Below are 23899 nucleotides of genomic sequence, written 5' to 3' on the forward strand. Positions count from 1 at the left end.
CTTGATACCAAGATAACAGCATTCTCCCCCTATGAATTACTTGACAGCCTGAATAAGGCCCTTACAGACAAGTAAATAGTGATAACAGAGGTGGAGATTGCCAAAATCCTTGAAACCAAATAGACACAGCTCTTCTGGGCCTGGCAGTGTGTTGAGGGAAGACGCAGAATATTCAGTCCCTCAGATGCACTTTCTTTTCAAGTTCTGTCTGATGACCGCCAACATTCCAGATTCATGTAGGGGTTCCATTCTATATCCCATCCGTATAAAGGGCGATAAAATTGGGTCCAGAAAATTACCAACCAATCACCTTGCTGGACGTAGAAGGGAAAGCATTTGCCAAGCTGCTTTTGGGTGAACTAGAAGCCTGGTTTACCACCAACAACATAATAACATATTATCAAACAAGATTATGCATTAATGCCTTCACGACAGACCATGTCATTGCCCTTTCTTATCCCAAGCCTTGAAAAATCTACTCGCCTACTTGGTATGGCGAGTCAGATTTTAATCAGGTTGAGCTATTTTTAGCACCTACCCACCCGTTCTGGCGAGTGAACTTAGGCTGGAAGGAATAGGTGTTCTGCAATAAGTTGTGACGCAAGCCCACTATACGAGTGCTTCATAGTTTACAGCATGGCCTCTGATGCTACTGATTGAAGAACATTATGGGCTAAACTTGTGTAGTACATAAGTATGCGCTCTAGTGTTTGCAGAATGTAATTACTTCATTCGGAATGTACTACTTTATTATGTTCTATGTTTGCTTGGTAGTTACTGGTTGCCTCCATGGTGAAGAGTCCGCTCTTGTTACTTCCCTGTATCTTATTAAAGAACTCTGTTAACTTCACTTGGATCATCTATCAATCATTTACTACAACTTGCTGCATGGGGGATCCCCAAGCAGCTACTGGGTGCAATAATTACCCTATATTCGGACACCTGGCCACCTGCCATCTTGTTCCCACTTAGGAGGCACTAGCTTTGGGACTCATATGATCTAGATTTGCCCTAAAATGTTTAGATTGTAGAATGAGTAGTGTCTTGGTAATAAGAAAGTTTAGCACTGATTTGGCGTTTAACCCTAGGGGCAGCATTTTTGTTGGTTTTTGATACTTGATACTACACACATCACATATCTTGCTTTTAATATTGAACACTTATCATATATATGGGATATTATTAGTCTCTAAGCAACAGTGTTTCCTACTGTAATTCTTTTTAATGTGTTTGTTTTTTAGTTGAAATGATCACATTTCATTAAAACATCATAATTGTTGCTCTTCTGGGTAAATGGGTTGCAGAGAATTATGTGATTTGTTGAAATTCATGATATTTGGCTTGTTCAGTACAGACCTAATATTTTTTTATTTTACATTTGAGAAAATCAATAAAAAATCCTAATGACTTGCAGGAAGTTGTGCTTTTCAAGTTAAGTTAGAATGGTTGTGCACTTTATGATGGCTGTCTGTTTGTTTTTGTCCACCCCGGTTTCTTTTGTTAGCCCTTGTGGGCTATTCTCGTTTCTAAACATAAATGACTGCCTGTCGGCCATCATTTTTACATCTTCTTTTCGTGAATGCAACTGTTCATCAATCTGTCTGGTGGTGGGTTTCATGCCACACCAGAAATCTCTACCTTCCCGGATACGCGCAGCGCGTGATCAAAGAAAGAACAGTTGTGTAACGTAGGTGGAAAGGAGTAATCTTCAATTAACCCTTGGATTGTGGCCCACCAGGTGATTCGACATATTGCAGGCGGTGTTTCAGTTTGAACTGAATCAAGCTAAGTTACTTGGCACCGCGGTCTGCGCATAGCTGGCGGGTGGTGCCTCTAGCTCAGGAGTGGACTTGAATGCAAAATAACCATGGAGAGGAAAGATTCATCATCTACCTCCTACAAACACAGGCTCCCAAAAAATACTTGGCAAATAATTTATTTTCTGTGTACATCGTGAGCCACGCAGATGGATGACCTGAGCGCTGCCAGTCCACCTGGAGCATCACTTCAGATTGCTGGCAGCTGCTCTCGTTTTAACCCTGTCAGTGCTGCCGTCGGCCTCTGAACGTTCGGAGCACTACCTGGCTGGTGCTGCGAAGGTTCAACGGCCGACGCGTCCCCGCCCACTCTCTAGAACGCCCGCACTGCGCCGAAATAACTGCTGCAGTAAACGGGTTAAGGGTGGGCCATCTTGCTTATCCTTTCCCCTGTCTCTTTTGTGTGGTATGTGTAAAAAATAAATGGCTCTGTACCTGTGATGAGAACATTCATTGGTACATGTCTACATCTGCATTTTGTTTACTGAACGCAAGTCAAGGCTCCCATTTCAGTTTTTTTTTTAAACTGTTGCTAATTTTAATATGAAAAAACCAGTAATCTTAACAACGCAAGTTAATCATTTTAAAGAAAACCTGCTCATATCAGCGTCGGGTGATTATAGTATGCAACAAGATGTGCACAGATGCACATACATTAAACATAAATGATGGTATCAAACCTATGTGAATGAATACCTTGATCACTAGAACTAATATTGTTGGATCCTTCTCATATTTGATGGTGTGCTTTCTGTGGTTTATTAAGTCTTTCCTAGACAGTACATGCACTGTCTCCTCGAGACATATTGCTATATAACAGCGGGCTTGGAGGCCACCCAATACCCATTGGTTGGCCTCATTGTCACTCATTTCCCTGCTTCCTTCTTATTGGTCAGCTGTCATAGGCTTCCTTCCTCTTCATGTGCTTGTCCCTCCCCTGGAGCATGGATGCGTTGCTCATGTCTAGTATTTTAATTGTATTTTTCTTATTGGTATTGCCTTTCTTTTACCACGGTGTGTCTAAGCTATGGTATTGTCTGTGGTATGTTGAGATGCGATTACGAACGTTTAGGTCAGTTGGTGCTTCGTGTCTGTCAGCTGTTGTTGCATTGCACAAGGTGGCTCCTGTTTCATACTGGACAAAAATAAATACGTTTTGTAACTTATCTGTTTCCTATGTTTGGAGATTACTATATCGTTCTGTTGGTGACAATTACCAGGAGTTGCAAGAATCAACATTGCATTCCAGCCAGCGTGTGCAAGCAATACAAGTTTGTGGTGGATTTGATGAGGATCAGAGACACCAAAAATATAATTTTAAGGTCTGTTTTTAGGCAGTGCACATTGATGGCCATGATGTATGTTTTAAGGCACATTTTCTAAAGTTACTAGAGCAACACCAGGTCTATGTATTTTCTGTCACTTGTTTGCGTTCCAGGTCCTATCTTTTTTCTGCCTCGCTTTCGAATATAACATTCCAGTGATGCAGCTAACAACATAAGGGGTATTGTTGCCTAGCAACGTTATAAACTATGATTCATTAGTTGCCTGGGAACAGTTTATAAAACTGAGCTTTTCATATTTTATTGAAGTCACGGTCAATTGAAGACATTGAGCTGTGTTTCCCAAAATTGCTTTTTAGTGGTTTATATTCTCTTCGAGTTGGCAGCTTGCATTACACCATCTCGGTCTGGCGAAGGTTTTCACATGCACACGACATTGATTTCTCCATGTTCAGTAAGCAAAACACAGTGGTGCGAAAAAATTACCTCATGGACACCCCGCTAACTAATAAAAGAAACAATAATTATGCCTGGATTAAAGCTTTGTCTTTGTTTGTGGAATTTTTCAATAGCAAAATTAAACAGAAGTTTCAACACCTGCTTATTAATTTAAGTCTCCCAAACCTACTTAGACAATGGCGGCCACTTTCTTTATTCAAGTTTATTTATTTTTTCACAGACACAAGTTTAAATATACTGAGACTACTGTGACTACTTTTATTGTTTACTTTATTATTTTTCTTTAAGACAATGGTGACTACCTTTATTATTTCAGTTTGTTTACTTAGAAAAAGTATTCTTCATTGATTTCGTCTATGCCCACCATAATATACTATGTATGACGCTGTTTTCAAAGCTAAGAACTATACTAATTATGGCTTTTTCAGTGTGGCATGCAAACTCTTTCCAGTGATCTAACTTGCAGTTCAACATTCTACAAGTTCATTAGAAAAGTATCTTTGTTTATTCTGTTGTAACACTTCTTCAAGAATGCAAGCAGTAAACCCACCCTATCTGGAAACACCAGTTAAGCCACCCATCGCCTGGAGAAATTGGTTTGATGCTTTTGAAACTTATCTATGCAATAGGAGCATCAAGGTTCAGATTGGAGAGAAAGACATTTCTTTTATTACTTTATCTTGGGTTTGAGGGGAGGGCTGTTTTCAAGCGTCTCCCTGGTCTTGTTCTAAACAAGGGAGAAGAGACTGATGATTATACTGAGGTTAGTAAGAAAATAGTTTGAAGATTTGACGTTCAAAGAAGCCTGGTGATTTTACGCCTCAAGTTTTTCAACTTAGAACTACTAGAGGGGGAAAATGTTGATACCCACATTTCTATTCTAAGAAGATTAGTTTCTGATTGCCAGTTTGCTGAGTTTCCTGGTCAAACTCAAACTAGAAATAAGGAAAAACGCAAGAACACTAAAAAAGATTACTACGACATCAAAAGACTGGGCCCAAAGACAGTATCTCAAGAAAAAATATAAAAATGCAATGTGGGAGCTCAAAAGAACTCTGAAGGATAATTTTTGGGCAAAATTACTCTGCACAGCAAAGAATACCAACTCAAGTGCATTTTGGAGAATCATCAATGGACTAAACCATCCCGCAAACCCAACAACATCAAATGTCCAAGAAGCGGACTGGGTTGTACTATTAATAAAGAGATTTTCGGATGTAACACCTCCAAAACATCCAGAATGGGGTCAGAGAACGCAAGATCTGTCCAATGCATGCTTTGAACAACAAATTAATAACAAGAAAGCCTCACAAAGAACAAATAGCTCCATAGCCTGTGGACGACATATATTGCCCTGCACAGATGTAGCATACCCAAATGAAGAATGCAGTGCAGCTCAAGATATGGGTCAATGGTCATCATTGTCCTATCTAGAAGAGGCACAATCAACGGAGCGCTATGCGACAGCAGATATGCTTGGACACCCAGGTTTCAGTGAGGAAGACATATGAAGAATACGTAGGAAGAGCCGCGGCAGTGGAGCTCCAGGCCCAAACGGCATCCCCCCAATAGTTTTTAAATCTGACCCGGATTTCTGGAGTGGAAGATTTAAAAAACTAAACGACGAGGTAGAGAGTGAAAATTAAATTCCATCAAGCTGCAAGGCTCAATAATTTCACCTCTCTTCAAAGGAGGAGACAGAACATCTCCATCAAACTATAGACTGATAGCTCTCCTTGATGTAGATGCGAAGTATTATGCATCATTACTCCTTGAAGATCTGATTAGCTGGTCCGATAGCATAAAGCGAATCCCGCCAAATCAATCAGGCTTCAGGAAAGGGAGCGAACAATGACAAACATCTTATCACTCTCACTGTTAGCCGACAAATATATACGAAGGAAACAGCAGTTGCATCTCTGTTTCATCGACCTAAAGGCGGCCTTCGACAGCGTAGATCGAAATATCCTATGGGGGAAACTGCGCAGCTGGAATATTCCGGACAAAACACTCAGAGGAATACTGCTCCTACATTCCAACACATGGGTGGAAGTAAAACTGGGGGACGGAGCACGGCTATCAAGAAAAATCTAAACCAGCAAAGGGCTCAAGCAAGGCTGTGTACTGCCCCCTCATCTCTTCAATCTTTTTATGGCAGACCTTGCGCCAAGGCTCAACAAGATTACATCCCATCCACCCAAATTAGGCACCTTACCTCTAACCCATCTATCCTACGTGGACGACTTCGTACTGATGAGTCTAACCAAGATTGGCCTTCAAAGGTCACTTGAGGGATTTGCGGAATTTATAACCAATAACAACCTGGAGATAAACACCACAAAAAGCAAAACAATGCTCATCACCAGACGACGGACAGTCAATCAACAGACCCAATTAGAGGGAAAAAAGATAGAAGCAATGCCTAGTTATAAGTACTTGGGCTTTTATTTTGACAATCGGCACAATCGCCAGCAGCAAAAAGCCTACATTTCCCAGAGAGCAAACGCTCTATTGTTTGCCTTTAGGTCCCTTACAAAAAAGCTCAAGGGGCCATCATATAAACCCCTACTGGCAACAATTAAAGCCAAAGTGCTTCCTACGCTGTCATATGGCAGCACAGCCCTCTATGGGAAAGACCAGGCCCTGCTGAACAAAGTACAGACGGCCATCTACAAATCAGTCTTCCAAATCGATCAGGGTGCTTCACCAGCGCAGACCAGATTAGAATTTGGAGTACTAAATGAAACAATGGGAAGGAAGTATGCAGCTATCAAGTATTGGTACAGTTTGAAACAGAATACAGCAGCCTCGGAACTGCACAAGGCCTTGTGGGACAAAATCAAAAATGATGCAAAGTCCCCATACAATCAATACCTAAACAAAGCCTTAACAGACACCTGCACAAAAGACCTCTGGGAAACTAATCTGCTCTACCCAGCCTTTAAGCAAGCCATAAATAAATCTGCAAAAGTCCATTCACTTCTAGCTGACAAAACCACTTTCAGTGCAAGAAAACATGCCTGGATGGTAATATCCAAATATAAAACACTAACTCCAGCTCCACATTTAACAATTACATTTCCAGTCCACAGAAAATAACAGCTAAAGGCGCTACGCTTGGGTAAATTCCCATCTACCATGGACCAGCCAACCTGGGTCCATGACGGATCCAAAGACTGCAGACTATGTGGGAGTAGCAAGGAGGACTTTATCCATCTTGTCTGTATTTGCCCGAATTTATCCCATGCACGAGGCATATTTTAAAAAAAAGCCATGAATTCCAGAGGTATAAGAACGTGCAGATCTGCGATCATGGCAACCCTAAATCCAACTGACACTCCATTGAATTGCCTACTAATAAAGTTCCTTCTGGATCATACACACACTCTGAAATGTAACCCTGTTCCCTGCCTAGAAAAGGGAAATAGGATGGCTGTCTTTGCGGTAGAGGGCTCTCCTGAACATAACACAGAACAACACTAGAACATTGGCCCAACAAATGATTTCGATCAGCTTTAAACTTGTACATTGTGTATATTAAAATTACTAAATTTTAAAAATATACTTGCACTGGAAACGGAAATTTTTACGATTCAGAGAAACAGAATGTAGATAAACACTAAGTTTTATTTGTAGCACTTGATTTTATAAAATGTATTGTTTTGGGTTTTAATTAACTGAAACAATAAACTTTTCTTACCTCCTGATCAGTTAGTCCTTGATCGGTTTATTTGTCAGTGTTCAGGCAAGACTATTAAGCAGAAACGTTTTTTAATGGGAAATATGACATACGAAGAGACTATTAGGATGGCCCAGAGTATTGAAATGTCACAAATTTCTGTTGAACTTGATGATAATCATAATGAAACAGTTAGTTTGGTTAGTTCTGAGGAAGTTAAGAATCTTAAAGATATGCAAACTGTTAACGACACTCCCAACTGAGTTAAATCTTTCTTTAGCAAATCTAATGCGTGTTTTAGATGTGGCAATGCCATGCATGTTAAAGGTGGAAAGGCTTGTCCAGCCAAAAATGTGATTTCTAGAGCATGCAGTAAAATGGGACATTTTGCAAAGGTTTGTCAAAGTAAAACAAAATGCAAGTAGTGGTTAAAAATGTTAATGAAGGTTGATGATAATTGTATCAGCCTAAACAACATTCAAGAGGACTTAAAAGACATGGTTATGATTGTTAGTGACAGCATCGAGGCAGTGAGGAGTAATCCTGAACAGCATGTTGACCCTTATATTGAAGTTCTTGTTGGTGATAGGATTTTGAAATTATCTAGATTTCGGTTAGTTGAGAATGAATTTGACCATCAGAGGAGGAGGATGAGAGTTGTCTTATAGCCACCATTGATTTAGAACTGAGCGCAGTATCTGTATCTGATTAAAGAAAGGAATTGATGAGTGATCTGGTTTTGAATCCTGTGTTGGGTTTTGTAAAAAATATGTGGTAAAAAAAAAATGTGAATTTTGATTGTCAATATTTTAGAAAATTATCTTCTGAGCCGACAGTGTAAGATGGTTTACTGTTGCGAGGGGATAGATTGGTCCCTACAGAAGAGATTGAGGTTGAGATTAAGATGGCTCATGAAGGGCATCTTGGTCATATCTTCGGCAAACGTTGACTGTGTCAAACCTACTGGTAGCATAGCATGGACAGAGTGGTTGATGACTGTGCTAGAGACTGCGTTTTCTGTGCAGGTTCAGAGAAAGGTTTGAAGGTTTCCAATCCACTTTTACAACCTATTGAGTTTCCTAATAGTGTGGGAATAGGTTGGAATTGATCTAGTTGGTACATTCAACTGACAACTACAACATTCTAGATTTGCTTTAGTTCTAATTGATTTTTATTCCGAATTGCCAGAAATTCGATTTGTATCTGAGCCAAACTTATAAACATTTATCGTTGAAAGATGTGTTCCTATGAAGGTTTTCCACAATTCTTAGTATCTGACAGTGGTTTCCAACTTGTCAGCGATGAAGTCACAAACTTCTTAAAATCATGTGACATTAAACATTTGAAAAGTTCTCTTTAACACCCGCAGAGGAATGGGCTTGCTGATGGCATGAACTGAGTTTCGGTGAGTGTTTCCAGTAGGCACTTTCTAATAAGTGTTTGGTTGTCAGTGCTGTTTGCTCTATGCTTTTTTTTCGGACAACACCTCATTCTTTAACCAAGATATCATCGTTTGAATTGTTAAGAGGATGCAAACCTGGCAAGAAAATCTGCCCAGGCTCGATGGCTAATTGGGTCAAGCAGGGAGTGTCAATGTTCTTGATTCAACTGCTAGATTCGGTGTTGCTAAAGCACAAGCCAAGCAGAAGCTTGACTTTAATAAAAGGAAAAATTAGCATTCTGTGGATCTGGAAGTGGGTGACATGGTATGTATCAGGAAACAAAGTCATATAAAGAAAGGTGGTAACAAGTTTGGTGAGCTTATGAAAGTGCACAGAGTTTGTGGAAAGGCAGTGAGTGAATTGATGTAATTGATGGAATGCAGAAATGGTGGTCAAAGTTGGACGTGAGCTCACATATTATGCTAATGTAGGAAAGAAGAATATGAACATGTGTGACTGACTCTGATTGTCCTACAAACCCTTTGTCTGTCCACAAAAGTTGTCAAAGGTATGTGCCTTTAAAACTCAAATGTTAAGGTTTTGTAAACCAGGTTTGTATTTCTGATTCATTACATTATTTGTTGACTTCTGTTGTTTGTAGTTTTTTTTTCTCAGACTTGTCTGATCAGGACTTTTGAGTATTATGAATTTGCTATTACAATTGACATTTATTAGGTCATTGTTTTCTTTATTCATTCCCATTTGTTCCTCATTTGTTCTATTACTGTTAAAGGGGCGATATATTGTTTAGTTTTGATTTTCCCTTCTCTTCATTTAGAAGGGAAGTAACATAGTATTTAAATTGTACTTTCCTTATTGGCTTTGCCTTTCCTTTACCACCCTGTGTCTGCAAAATTGTATTGTCTGTGGAATGTTGAGATTAAATTGTGACAGTTTAAGTCAGTTGGTGCTTTGCTTCTGTCAGTTGTCACATTGCACTAGATGGCTACTGTTTCATACTAGACAAAAATAAATAATACATTTTTGTTACCTACCTGTGTTTGTAGATTACTACGTCCTTCCACTGCTAATTATTTAGGTGGTACATTTTAATTTGTTTTTAAGCACCCTACCAGAGAGCATCTTTTGTGCCGACGTCCTGTGTTCTTCATGGCAGCTGACCCTCTGCTGTTTTTCTGCATGCCTCAGTTCCTCTGTCTCGTCCTTGTTTGACCTTCCTTCCACCCTCTGTCATTGTCAGCTTGCCCTCAATCCCTCCCACCCTCCGTTGTCGTCAGCATGCACATCCCCTCCCTCCCACCCTCTGTTTTTATGAGCTTGCCCTGGGCCCTCCCTCTTACCTTCTGTTGTCATCAGCTTGCCCGTACCCTTCTTCCCACGTTTTGTTGGCAGCCATTTGCTTCATCCCCTCCCCACACCCTCTTTTGTCGTCAACTTGCTCCACCCCTCCCTCTTACCCTCTGTTGTCAATTTGCACCCAGGTCTTCTCTCCCACCCTTTGTTGTCATCAGCTTGTCCGCAGAACCTCCCTTCCACCCTCTGTTGTGATCAGCTTGCCCCCAGCCTCTCCCTCCCACCCTCTGTTGTCATCAGTTTCCCCCCAGTACCTCCCTCTCTTGCCCATGTTAGCCCTCCTCCATGTTGCCTCCCGTTTCCCCTCCCGCAATAAGCTAGAAAAATGCTCTATGACCTAGCCAGTGCTGGTCGCGTCATAGTGCCTTTCCCCCCCAGACACTCCATCCATGTTGGCCCCCCATACATTTCTTCCTGCTCTTCAGCCAGTAGTAAAATAAACAAAATAAAAAAGTCTAAGACGTAGCCAGCATCTAGCTTTCTCGTAGTCTTGTCCTATTGGCTATTGCCAGTTGTTTAGAGCAGCGACAAACCCATTGCTCTTTGGGGCTGTTTTCCATTCCTATAATCTTTGGCACCCTCACAACCATGGTGCTCGGGTTGGCACTACCACAGGTACTGTGGATCCAAGTTCCTTGTGGTGCTCACTAGCCTTTCACCTGTTGTGTATTTGGAAAGTGCATCTGCTAGGGTATCCTGGCACTGATCAGTTGTGTGTGTCTAGCCCAGTCTATGGTAGGTTGATTATTTGAAAAGTCAGGACTTCAGCTTCTTGCGGAATTCAGGAAGAGAGGAGGAGACTCTCAGGTGGATTGTGTAACAAAAGTATCCAAACCAGATAATAAGAAGGCATAAAGAAGATTTATTCTTCAGATGTGGTTTATTAAGGAAATAAGTCTTGTTCATAGTTAGGTTACAAGTAGAATGATACAAATGGCAAACTCTCCCACCTCCCAACCTTCCACATATGTGAAAGACTTCACATAGTTGTGACCTTACGCAACGCATGTCCTACAAAGATGCGTGAAGATGAGCTGTGTGTTCCGAGCATTGCTAGGAAACGTGGATAACCGGTTGTCAGGATACAACAACCATTCCAGTTGCCAAGGTGCTCCGAGAACTCCGGTTGCGAAAGCTGATTAAACAGAAGGTAAAGGAAAACGGCTCAAAAGGTTGAATGATGCACACATCTGCACTTCTTCCAAAGAAAAGGAAAGAGCCAAAATTCCTCGATTCAGTCCAAACGATGGACGCAGCAAATAGGATTGCATGGACGTGAAATAGGATCGTAGCTTCTTCGACAGAAGACGAAGGAAAAAAAAGGAAAAAAAACACGTCTTTGCGTAAAGAAAAAAATCCGCAGATAATCAGGTTTGTTATGAATCCAGTACACGTACACTGTCTTGAGGAATAGGAAGGTCCTCTATAAACACGTTTGGTAATTCCAATAAAATTCCTCAAAACGAATAAAATAGTATAAAGGCCCGCTCTTCGCCAGTGTAACAAAAGTATCCAATCCGGATAATAAGAAGGCAGAAAGGAGATGTATTCTTCAGATGTGGTTTATTAAGGAAATACGTCTTGTTCATAGATAAGTTACAAGTAGAATGATACAAACGGCAAAGTCTCCCACCTCCCAACCTTCCACATAAATTGACAGATTGGGAGCTTATTCCATGTTTTAGAAGCAATGTAAGAGAATGTCGTCCTTCTGGTCTGGTTCTGTATATGCGTGGGATGTGTGCAAATAGGAGTCCTGGCGAGCGGAGGTGGGTGGTGGAACGATATCCAATTATTCAGGTAGGTGGCTCCTGAGTTGTGAAGTGCCTTGAATGTAGGTGTGTTAGGAGCTTAAATTGTGTGTGTTTGTGGATTGAGAGCCCCTGTGGCTCCTTGTAGTTCCCCGGAGTGTGGTGTGATGTGCCCACTCCTTAGATGCCAGAATTTCTCTCTTGGCATGTAGAGCTTGGTAGTCCAGCCTAGAAGTGTCTCTCCCTGAGGGCTACCAGGTCCTCTCCTGCCTGATGACGACTTCCTGCGCAGAGTTGCAGCTAGCTATCCCAGAGGACTGAAGATCACTACTTCTGTCTTGTCAGTGTTGAGCTTGAGGCAGTTGGCTTTCATCTAGTTAGTGACTTCATTCATACAGACGGTGAACTTGTTTCTTGTTTTGGGGGTCTTGTCCTGAGAGGTAGAGTATGATTTGCATGTCATCTACGCAGGAGAGGATGTTGATTTTGTGTGCGTGGGTGACGTTGGCCAGAGGAATCCTGTATGTTGTAGGAAGTATATTGTCTTTTCTTTCCTTCTGTCCACAATAACTCGACTCAGCATTTTCCTAATCACTTCCGGTTTGTGATTCTGCTTGACTGTTGGTACTACATAGCCTAGCATCAGCTTCATGCATCTGTCAGCAAGTAAGACATATTTAGAATTGTAATTCTGCTTTGTAGTTGGGGTCTTTACATTTGTCTACACCTTCGACGTTTAGAAACTTCAGCCTAGAATTTCTTCAGCTTGTTGATCACAAATAACGTGCATGCCAAATGATCTTTTAACAGCAGGCTGTTGTTTTTGTATGCTCAATATACTAAGGCTATAACGGATTTACCATTTTAGAATGTTTGAAGCTTTTTTCTTTATATCTTATTTCTGCCTAAACTGCTATGCTCCAATAAATACTAAAATAGGCAACCTTTGATCATTACGTTGACCTTCAAGACCTGTTGTATATAGTTTGTGGGCTTACAGCCCGCCCACTGCTTTTCATTTGTTTGTTTCAGTGTCCTTTAAAAATCCTTGCTTGCTAGTGGTCCTCTTTGTCTTGCTTTTCCTCCCATGGAGCAGGGACCAAGTACTGTATCTTTACCCTCTGGTTGTTTATCTGTTTGTTTGGGAGACTATTTTTTTAATTTGTTTCCTGCTCGCCTTTGTACAGCTTCTGCACCCATAGCTGCTTGCATGGTAATGCAGCATTCATCCCTCCCACCTCCTCCCATGTCGCTGCATGTCCACCTCCACCTACCCCCATGTTGCTGTTTGTTCAGTTGATAAAATTATTTTTCATTCATCCTGTTGTCCTCTTCCCCTGTGGCTCCTCCTCTTTTCACAGGGTCACGGAATTCAAATACCGTTCCACTGAATTCTGGGACATGTAGTTATTTTTTCCTTTTGAACGTACTAAGCGCAGCACAAGTTGCAGTCTCTGCACGGCCCATCATTCCAAGTAATTTCTCACCACTACGTTGACGTCACCACCATACCTGCCGTGCGTGCCGCTGTTTTGAATGAGCACTGCCGTTGTTGTTGATGCCATGTTTTTACTGGTGCCGCCGCAGGATCGTGCTTCACATTTGCATGCAGGGGGCGTATTTGTTTGCCATTGGACGGCTGCCAGAGTTTGGACCTTTTGCGGTTAACCTCTGTTTGTGCACCTGGAGGCTTCCCGACATGCGCAGGCATGCGCTTCACTGCGCTATTAGGCTCCACTTCATTAACACCCACATCTGTTCACTGTACAGGGAGGTGTGCCGGCATCTGCAGAGCCATCTTAGAAACTGCTCCCTGTGATCTCATGCAGCTGGCACAATAATCAGACAAACCTTTCTGTGGTTAACAGGACAAAGTGACAGGCATCACATTGTAGGAAGGTAGCCCTGTCAGTCACCACAGCTCAGAAACTGCATGTTTTACAGCAAATAAGTGTTTCAGCTCGTATTTGTGTTTTATTTGTGCATCGGGTACATTTGCCTGTGTAAGTCTTAAAACATGCACAGCACCACCACTCATACCCTAGTCACAAGTGTAGATTGTCATGTGTTGGCGGTCAGATAAACGTGTGGCATTAGCTCAGCAATGCAATAATACTGCATTAAACAGGAGAAAGGGAACATGTCTCCGTTCTGTACATCAAAAGCATAGTACAGATTTTTGCCTTCTTTTTGTATAAATTACTATGTGGTATTGGGTAAAGGAGATGAAAGACGTATGTATTGTATAGTTTGAGTAGCGCTTACATTACAAGGTGCCGGAGCACTTTGCAGGTGTGGAGCATGCTACTCTGTGGGAGCACTGTATTAATGATTTAGCCATGCATTAGAGTTTGTTACTTTGTCATGCTTAGTTTTCATGCTCTGTCATGCATTTTGCACTGTGCATGTCATGCACAGTTATTGTACTGTTCCCTATATGTGGAGTTTAAGTTGTGTGCTTTGAGTTGTATGCGACGTTACATTGATTGTGGCGCACAAGGGTATAGAACATTTTATTGGTTGATGAAACTCTTCATTGTGGAACACTCATATGTTTATTACGAGTGGGTCAGTAACGAGTGGTTACATGATTTTTTTTTAAGACCTTTAATTCTTTAATAATGTTTAAAAGCAAAATTGTCTGTTTGCTTCTGTGATGTATTTATGTAGCATTGCCGTATGCTTGGGCAAAGAAGCAGAGGTCACTTTCGTAACCTAAACCAGGTGTAATGACAGCAACAGTAAAAAACACGACAACTAAGCATAGGAGCACAGCAAAGCAACAAACTATTGTGGAGTATAGAACAGCGTTTGTGTTAGTGCGAGCAAACTGCGAGTACTAAGCAGGGAGTGTGAGTGGGGGTGGGGCTGTTGAAACAAAAAGTTTTTGTTTGTACAAATTTACACATACACTTTAAACATAGTTTTTTATGCAAGTGAGTTTCTCTTGTGTTTCTAATGTAAAGTAATATATTTTCCCCAATACATTTGCAGACAATCCATAGCTGTGAAGGGGTGGGGAGGCTAATGTTTTTAAAGTTTTTTTAAGTCCTGCCGGAACCACAGGATGGGGACTCCTGTAGGACTGCAATACCCCCCAAGCCCCCCGCCCCCCAAATAGGTCTTCTCATTTTGGACAGAGCGGGTCAACCTAATGCCCCTTATCCCAATTACAACTGCAGTAAACGGCTTACCGTAAGTGAAACACACTGGTTCCTTCCCTAACCCTTGAACATATTTGTGCGACAGTAGTTATTGGGCATTAAATACACCTAAATCTCATGTTATGTCTGGAATTCTAAAGTTATGTGAACCTTTTAAGAAATAAAAACTCTTAAGGCTTTATTAACAAAGATCTAGAATGGACAGTTGCTCCTGAAGGGCTCCTACTTTTGGAGAAAATGTAAATGTATTTGCAAAGAATCTCAGGAATACTCTTGAAAGTGTAACCCGCCTTCGATTTCCAGCAGTACTCACATGCGTACAAATGCAGAATTTCCACTAGGTGGACTTTGTTCTGCAACTGGGAAATATTTTTCCCGATAGAGAAGCCACTTTTCTAAACTGCCATTATATACGGGTGCATTCCCTCTATGTTCCCACGCTATAGAAACCATTACTCCTGCCACTGGCAGGAGACGTTTTTGTGTGTGTCCATACTGCAAAACTATTCAGACATATGTGAATACCCACAAACACACACATTTCTTCAAGTAACCCATCTAGGAACACCCACAAGCTAGCTCCCAACTCCAAATCTTTAGTAGCAGATATTTTACATTTGCAAATATTTTTTATGATCAAATAGTAAAAACAATTAATTTACAATAATATGTATATTTCAGAATCTGCTAAAAAAGTTTTGTAATGTTTATAAAAAACATTGATAAATACACAGATCTAAAAGTATTAGCTTGACATTTCATGGCAGTTTCTAAAATGATATAAATACAATGTAAATAATGTAGGGATACATCCTGGATTATGAATGAAGTCATGCTGGCTGAATGCCAAGCTTCAAAGTCAACCTTAGAAAAGAATGAATTCTTCCATGGTTAAAAAAATAGAAAGTGCTGTGAGCTGCCTAGGATATTTTATTAATTCTCCCTTCATTTAATTCATAAAAGAGGGTACAGAAAAGAAACCCCTATAACCGTGCTAAAATGTGGAGTGCATATGTGTGTGTGAGGGTAAAAAACAATATGTTGATTGGTTAGAGTGAAAGAGCAGCCACATTGTACGTCCTAATAGTGTATCCCATAAAATAACTAAAATCTAGTTTTAAGATAGAAACTCAGATACTGAAGTTATGGGAGGACGTAAATATAGTAGAAAATAGAAAACGGATTGAATATGAAAATCGGGGTTCTTTAACACAATCCAAAAAGAAAAGGACGCTCAGCATTTAAGGACAAGTGGAGAAAATCATAAACCTATATATAAATCCTCCGTATTGTTGAGGCCTCCTGGGACTTTACTATCCATGTTTAGAATATATCTGGTTTCAAGTTTGCGCAACTGATATTCTCTGTCCCCACCTCTTTTGGTTTTTGGTATGGCATCTATTACATAATAAGAGAAGTCCTTAAAATTGTTATTATGGACTTCTCGAAACTGCCTGGCGACTGGGTAAGTGGGGTCGCTGTTATTAATGACCCTGATGTGTTGCAAGATTCTTTTACTTAGGGTAATTTGGTGCTGCCTATGTATTTGAGAGAGCATGAACATTCCAACACATATATTGCAAATTCTGTCTTAAAGTGAAGAGGTTTATTAATTTTAACCTCTTGTTCACTGAAGGCAGTGCAATAACTTTTTTTGTTAGCACCATTCTGACACGCCTTGCATGATTTAAACTTAGTAAAGCCATTGGGGACCGTCAAACAGTTGGTGGAAGTAGATGTTTTAGGACTACTGGAAACCAGACTGCTATGCATGGAGAAAGCTCTTTTGTCGGTAATGCTGGGTTTGGCCCGAAGCATATGACCTATAATTGGATCACTTTTAACCAGTGCCCAATTTCTGTATACAATTTTTCTGATAGATTTTTCTTGGGAACTGTAGGTAGTGATAGGTCTAAGATCATTCACGTTGGAATTAGTCATCTGACAGGCCTCTCTAGTTTCTTTGGGAATAAGGAGCTCACTCCAAGCTAAACCCCAAGTTTTACTGATTGCATCGTCAATGGTTTTTGCTGGGTACCCTCTAGCTAAAAATCTCTTTTTGCTCTGCTGTTGGGCTTGAATCAAGTCATCTTGGTTGCTACAAATTCTCTTTAAGCATAGCATCTCGACATAGAGAATACTATGCACAAGATGACGTGGATGAAAACTAGAGAAGTGTAGCACCGAATTGCCTGCAGTCTCTTTTCTATATATCCTTGTCTCCAATTTATCATTGTTAACATAGACCTCCACATCAAGTAAATTGATCTTACAGTTGCTTATGGTGTAAGTAAAGTAAAGGTTAACATTATTCGCATTGATAAGTCCAACAAAATTCATAACTTGCTCCCACGATCCATCCCACAATATAAACAGATCATCGATATATCTAAAATACAGTTTCACATGGTCATCATAGTCTTTTTTGTGCGTATCTCGGAGAACCAGCTCCTCCCACCAGCCCATGAATAGGCAGGCATAGCTGGGGGAGAAGCTGGGTCCAATTGCAACGCCCCGGGAGAAGCTGGCTTCCATTGCTACGCCACACATTTGCTGATAAAACATTTGATTAAACAAAAAAATGTTGTTGTTCAATCAGAAACTGATCACGTTTAGCAGCATGGCATCATGTTGAGAGCAATTAGTCCTATTTTTGTTAAAAAATAATTCTACCGCCCAAAGGCCATCTTTGTGATTAATGCAGGTGTGCAAAGAGGACACATCCAAAGTTAAAAGATAATATTGTTTTTCCCACTTGAAATCATTGATTTTAGATAAAAGATCACTGGTATCTCTTTTGTAGGATGGTAGATCTTGCACCCACTCTTGAAGAACGTAGTCTACATACTTCGAAACATTTTCTAAAAGACTCGCTCTTGCTGATATAATCGGCCTACCTGGGGGCTTGGAGGCGTTTTTGTGGACCTTAGGGATAAAGTAGATGTTGTAGACGATGGGATCATCATTTCTAATAAATTGGTATTCGTCCATAGTTAGCAATCCCGCGCTGCTCTTAGCCACCAGTTTAACATAAAACTCATTAGCAATTTCCCTTAATGCTGCAGCATTGCTGAGTCGATAGCAAGCTCTGTCATTAAGCTGCAAAAGGTTTCTTGCATGTAGTCTTTCTTAGCCCACAGAAGTACATTCCCCCTTCATCAGAGTTTCTCACTATAACATTTTTGTTGCTTTGTAACTTATTATCAGTTGGTAATATCGTCTGTTGTTATTCATCTTTTTCCTCTTGGCATTTAAGATTTTGTGATTTAACAATTTAACTTCACTGATCACATTCTCACAAAAAATGTAAATACCATCTCTTGTTAGTATAGGAGTAAACTTGGATTTCCTTTTAAAGGGCGTATTTCTACTCAAAATGGTTTCATTAGTCTGAAAGCGCATAGTCGGAGCGGGAGAGAGGGCTTCAGTTTCCACATATGCATTTTCATGATGTAATTCAGTTAAGACCTGTAATAAAGACTGTTCAGATGATAATGAGATCTGTAACTGCTCCTCTGTGACCTCGATATTGGCATTGGAGGTACTAGTTTTCATTTTGGTTTTTTTCATGGCATGAAATTTTTGAAGTTTCAACTTCCTGACAAATTTGTAAATGTTAATGCGAGTGTTGGGGTAATCAAAGTTAGATTCCTTACAGAAAGACACGTATATGTGTGTGTATATCTATGTACACATTACCCACCTCGTTTATGAATTAAATGTAGAGGGTGCATGTGGTCCTCCACCTAGGGCAAGTTTATGCCCCGGGACCACCACCTCGCCAGAACAATTACATTTTTTTTTAAAGAGGGAGGGGGCCATTTGCCCCCCCTCCTGGGCCATATACCACCATCTCCTGGGCTGGCCTCCCTCCTGGAGCCAATTTTGGCCCTGGGGACCGCCACCCCACAGGGCCGGTTTCTGCTATGTCACGAGCCGCCCACCCATGGGACTTAGCTGTTTGCATTTGCTTGGTCGGAGTGGACTGCTCCCGCCAAGCAAGAGCAAACGTAACTCTGCTCCCATCAAGCGGGAGCTGCCAAAGTGTTCCTGCTTGCTGGAAGCAAATTTCATATCTTTCCCTATCTGCACACATGCGGGCATGGAAAGAGATTAAACTATTGCTCTTGGATACGGGGAGCTGCTTTTCCAGCGGCTCCCTGTGTGCGAGGGCAATGCAGGCTCCCCCAAGAGGCAGGGAGCCGGCTGGGACCACGGGGGCCTTTAGGTTCCCCCTTCCGGGGCCATAGCACAGCTGAGTGTGCTCCAGGGCACCCAGGGAGACCTGGCCGGGCTGGGGGAGGCTGGCAATGCACCCCCCATTGATTTTTTGGCTGGGACCCAGGGATGGGGTCCCGGAGGCCAAAATTGGCCCTGGGGAAGGGGACGTATTGCCCACCTCCCACCTAAATTTTGGGTGCGCCCCAGGGGGATGGGGTTCCCAGGGCCGAGATCGACCGAATGGGGGCTTGCGACCCCCATGCAGGGGGTGTCAGGGTCCCTGGTGCTGAAATAGTCTTGTGAGGAGGACCCCGCAGCCCCTCCCCCCAATTAAATCGTGGATGGGCCCCGGGCGATGGGGTCCACGGTGGCGTTCTAGCCCTGATGCTCATTGCAGAGAAATTGAAACCTCAACAGGAAACACTTACAAATATAAGCATAGCAGGTGCCCCAGCGTAAGCTGAACTTTAAAGGACAAATGATTTGAAGTGTGCTTTCTAAGCAATTCCGTATTGAAAGACGATCTGGAATAATACGTTGAGGTGAATGCATTGTTGAGCTATTAGAGGCAATCGGTAGTGACCATGACGAGTTGGTCCTTTCTTGTCCTTACCTGCTGAGAGCAGAGTCCATGGTTCGCACTTTAAATTACTGCAAGTATTAAAATGTACAAATCACTTGGAAGTTTTACTGTTTGGCCCCACCCACCTTAGTAGTATGTAAACATTTTCCTGCCTTTTGCCAGGATGATTGTCACCTTAACAAGAGGCCCCCCCAGCGTGTTTCCTACCGATTTTGGTGAGGAATTCTCTATGCCAAGGAATATGAGGACATCTCCACCAAACAAAGAAGCCCTTGCTTCATATACAAATACCCTTGTTTGGTGGAGATTTGCCTCTTTGTAGTCTCGTTGTCTTCTCTATTGAAGGATGTATGTTAACACATATTTCTGGACAAAGATGCACCAGGGACAATCACATTGCCGAAACGCACACAAGCTCATTGGTGACATTTCCTCATGCTCCATTACACAGCAGTAGTGTAGAATATACTGGACAATTACCAAAGGAGGTAGCACTTAGAAATAAACCAGTAGAAATGTCTCCAATTGGTTATATATTTTGTGCAAAACTGTGGTGTCTTTTTGGATTAAGTCGCAGTTGCAGTTCTTTTGTGGACCTCTCGCTCCCACAGCTACTGATACACCCACACTGACACTTCGACACCCACTCCACACCCACTGACAGCCCCATTCAGACACTGATACACCCACTCAGACACTTACCTATCCCCTCACAGACCCTCTCAACACTCTCATATGCACTCATAGGCCCACTTAAACACTCATGCACCCACTCACAGAACCACTCCGATACTCTCACAGCCACTCCCAGACCCATTCAGACACCAAAGAACCCACTCACACACCCAGTGAGACACACTGACACCCACTGCCAGTCTCACTAAGACACTAATGCACTCTCTGACACACTCACTCTCAAAGATTACAAGTTATAGTTCGGAAATACAATTTTAAAAAACCTTAGAAATTCACTTAAAAGCAAAGTGTACAGTGATGTTATAGTTAGGAAATAACATAAAACACCATAGAAATTCACTTAAAAATTAAAGGTTACAGGGATATTATAGTTAGGAATAGAATATTAAAAAAACCTAGAAATTCACTGAAAAAAACAAACGTTACAGGGACTTTATAGTTAGAAAATAGAATTTGAAAAATCTTAGAATTTCACTGGAACAAATCAAAGATTACAGGGGTGTTATAGTTAGGCTCATATTTCACTCATACAACACCAGAGAAATTCAGCTGATATAATTCCTGAGCTAACTGTTTATGACGTCACAAATTACATCACTTGTGACATGGTCAGTGACGTCACTGATGACTTCTCAAATAACATCACTGATGACATCATCCACAGAACCAAAGCCATACCCACACATACCCCCATACAACCTCTCATACACCTGCGCAACCACTCACATACCCATTCACATAAGTATACAACCACTCACGCACCCACCCACTCACTCACCGATACAGCCACGCACACACCCACTCACTCACCCTTACAGCTACACACTCCCTGATACAACTCACACACTCATACAGCCACTCACACAGACACATAGTGTGCAATACATCCACTGACACCAAACTCATTTAACCATACACCCACTCAAACGGCCACTCAGTCACTCACTCAGAGCCATAATCACTCATACAGCCACACATACATACACTCGCTCACCCATACAGTGTCTGACACAGGCACTCACCTACCCATACAGTCACCCACCTACCCATACAGTCACCCACCTACCCATACAGTCACTCACAGACCCATACAGTCACTCACAGACCCATACAGTCATTCACACACCCACCCACCCACTCATTCACACACCCACTCATTCACAAATACACCCTTGCACATAGCCAGTCACTCACTTATTCATATATTCACACAGCCACTCATACACCCATACAGCCACTCACATAATACATGTGAGAAGTAGTATCACTCATTAGTTGTGCACCTAGAATCCTAATCTAACTTTTGTAGTAAGTTAGCATATATCTTTACCACTCATAAACTCTTGTGATGGCATTTGAGATGTCATCAGTGATGCCACTGGCCACGTCATGAGTAATATAACTTTGAGATCATAAGCAGTGCATTGCAGGGGCGTAAGTTAAAGTTAGCTCAGGTAACTATAACTGATACATTTCTATGGTTTTGTACGAGTGAACTATATCGTCCCTGTAACCTTTGTTTCTTTCAGAAATATAGGAGGTTTCACTTGCGTGATATATGCGTACATTTTTGCCGCAGAGGCATGCGTGGTAAAGGCATATGCTTGGTAAAAACGTGCGTGGTAAATGCAATGCATAGTAAAAGCATTTCGTGGTAAAGGCATGCGATGTAAGTGCTTGCATGGTTCCATCATACAACCTTTCATGTGCAACCTCTGTAGAAACTCTTATATATGCTCCCTTATCAACCCCTAAACTCAACCACCCCTTACCACCCAATACCATTACCCACCCCAAAACCCTAAAGGCACCCTTACCACTCAATACACCTACCCACCCTAAAAACACCCTTACCACCTAATACACTGACCCACCCTAAACCCTAAAAACACCTGTACCACCCAATACCCTTACCTACCCCTAAATGCTAAAGCACCCTTACCACCCAATACCCTTACTCACCCCATAACCCTAAAACACCTTCACCACTCAGTACCTTATCCCACCCCTAAATCCAACAAATACCATTACCACCCAATGCCTTTACCGACCCCTAAACCACAAAAAAACGTACCCCCTAAATCGTACAAACACCCTTACCCCCTACCCACCCTAAACCCAAAAACTACCCTTACCACCACCCACCGCTAAACTCCCAAAACAACCTCATCACCCAATACCCTTACGCGTCTCTAACCCGTTAAAACACCTTTACCATCCAATTGACTTACCCACCCCTAAACCCTAAAAATACACTTACCATCAGTACCGTTACCCACCCTAAAAACACCCTTACCACACAATACCTTTACCCACCCTAAACCCAAGAAATACTCTTACCATCCAATACCTTTACCCTCCCTAAGCCCCAAGGATACCCTTACCACCCATCACCCTTACCCAACCCTAAAAATACCCTCACCACCTTTTACCCCTACTGACCCCTATACCACCTTTACCACCCAATACACTTGCCCACCCCTCAAATCACCCTTACCACCATATAGCCTTCCCCAACACATAACCCTTAAAACACCCTTGCCCTAATTCCAGATAGATAGTTTCAATTACCTAATATTGATTTACATTTTTGTTGAAAAAGGCGTGCGTGGTAAAGGCACATGCGTGGTAAAGGTATTGCTTGGTAAATGATGCATTGTAAACGCTTTTTTCCCGACAAGGAATGGTAAGAAATGATTTAATGTCAGGACTATAAGACGAGTAGAAATAGAGCATGATGGTCTCTCAAAGAGGAGAAGAATGTTCTACACCATCTCTGTGCCAGTCATTGCTTGCTCAAATCCCTATCCTGTTTTCCCACCTTTTTGCTATCTTTTCCCATTATTTTCTTTTTTTGTGTTTCAGTGTTTTGCTGTGCGCTCTTTGGGCTGGGTGGAGATGGCGGAAGAAGACCTGGCTCCTGGGAAAAGCAGTGTTGCCGTCAACAACTGCATCCGGCAGCTCTCCTACTGCAAGAATGACATCCGGGACACAGTCGGCATTTGGGGAGAGGTCAGTATTGGCGGCCCTTGCATGAGACATAATGCTGTATTGTATTTCATGTAGGGTGTTCTCACTGTGGGTTATCACCCTATTGCATACTTTCAGCGGTGAACAATAATGTATCCTGAAGATGAGCCCTTTACAGTCTTCGATGTGTGCTGCATGGGAACTGGGACCAAGATACCAGAGCAGAAGCACTGGTCGCATGAGGGCTTTTGAAAGAAATATGACATACAACTTGCTGATGTATTGACTATAAATGGGTAAAGATGGGTCTCTCTCAGTACAGTGTTGTCATCTTCAATCAATCAATGTTGTTTTGTATAGCGGGGCTAATCACCTGGGAAGGTATCCAGCCTTACATCCTCTGTTGAAATGAAGAGGCTGTTGCACCTTCCAGAACTGGTAAAAAATACCGGAGGAACAAGGGAGTGCAAGGTGGGTAGAGTGACCGGAGCACGAATAGGTAGAGCGAGCATGAGTTGGG

The 23899-nt window shown here is 41.8% G+C and overlaps 1 protein-coding gene across 10 annotated transcripts in view; it reads left to right on the forward strand.

Moving 5' to 3' along the window:
- Nucleotides 1–23899, forward strand: part of APBB2 (amyloid beta precursor protein binding family B member 2) — a 1314926-nt gene that overhangs the window by 1048563 nt on the left and 242464 nt on the right. For all 10 annotated transcript variants that reach the window (XM_078678261.1, XM_078678265.1, XM_078678264.1 and 7 more), the window contains one exon: nucleotides 23275–23421. In XM_078678261.1, coding sequence (XP_078534387.1) covers nucleotides 23275–23421 — 147 coding nt within the window. The remainder of the gene's footprint in view (nucleotides 1–23274; nucleotides 23422–23899) is intronic.

Source organism: Lissotriton helveticus, chromosome 2_2 (assembly GCF_964261635.1).
Source record: "Lissotriton helveticus chromosome 2_2, aLisHel1.1, whole genome shotgun sequence".
Classification (NCBI taxonomy): domain Eukaryota; kingdom Metazoa; phylum Chordata; class Amphibia; order Caudata; family Salamandridae; genus Lissotriton; species Lissotriton helveticus.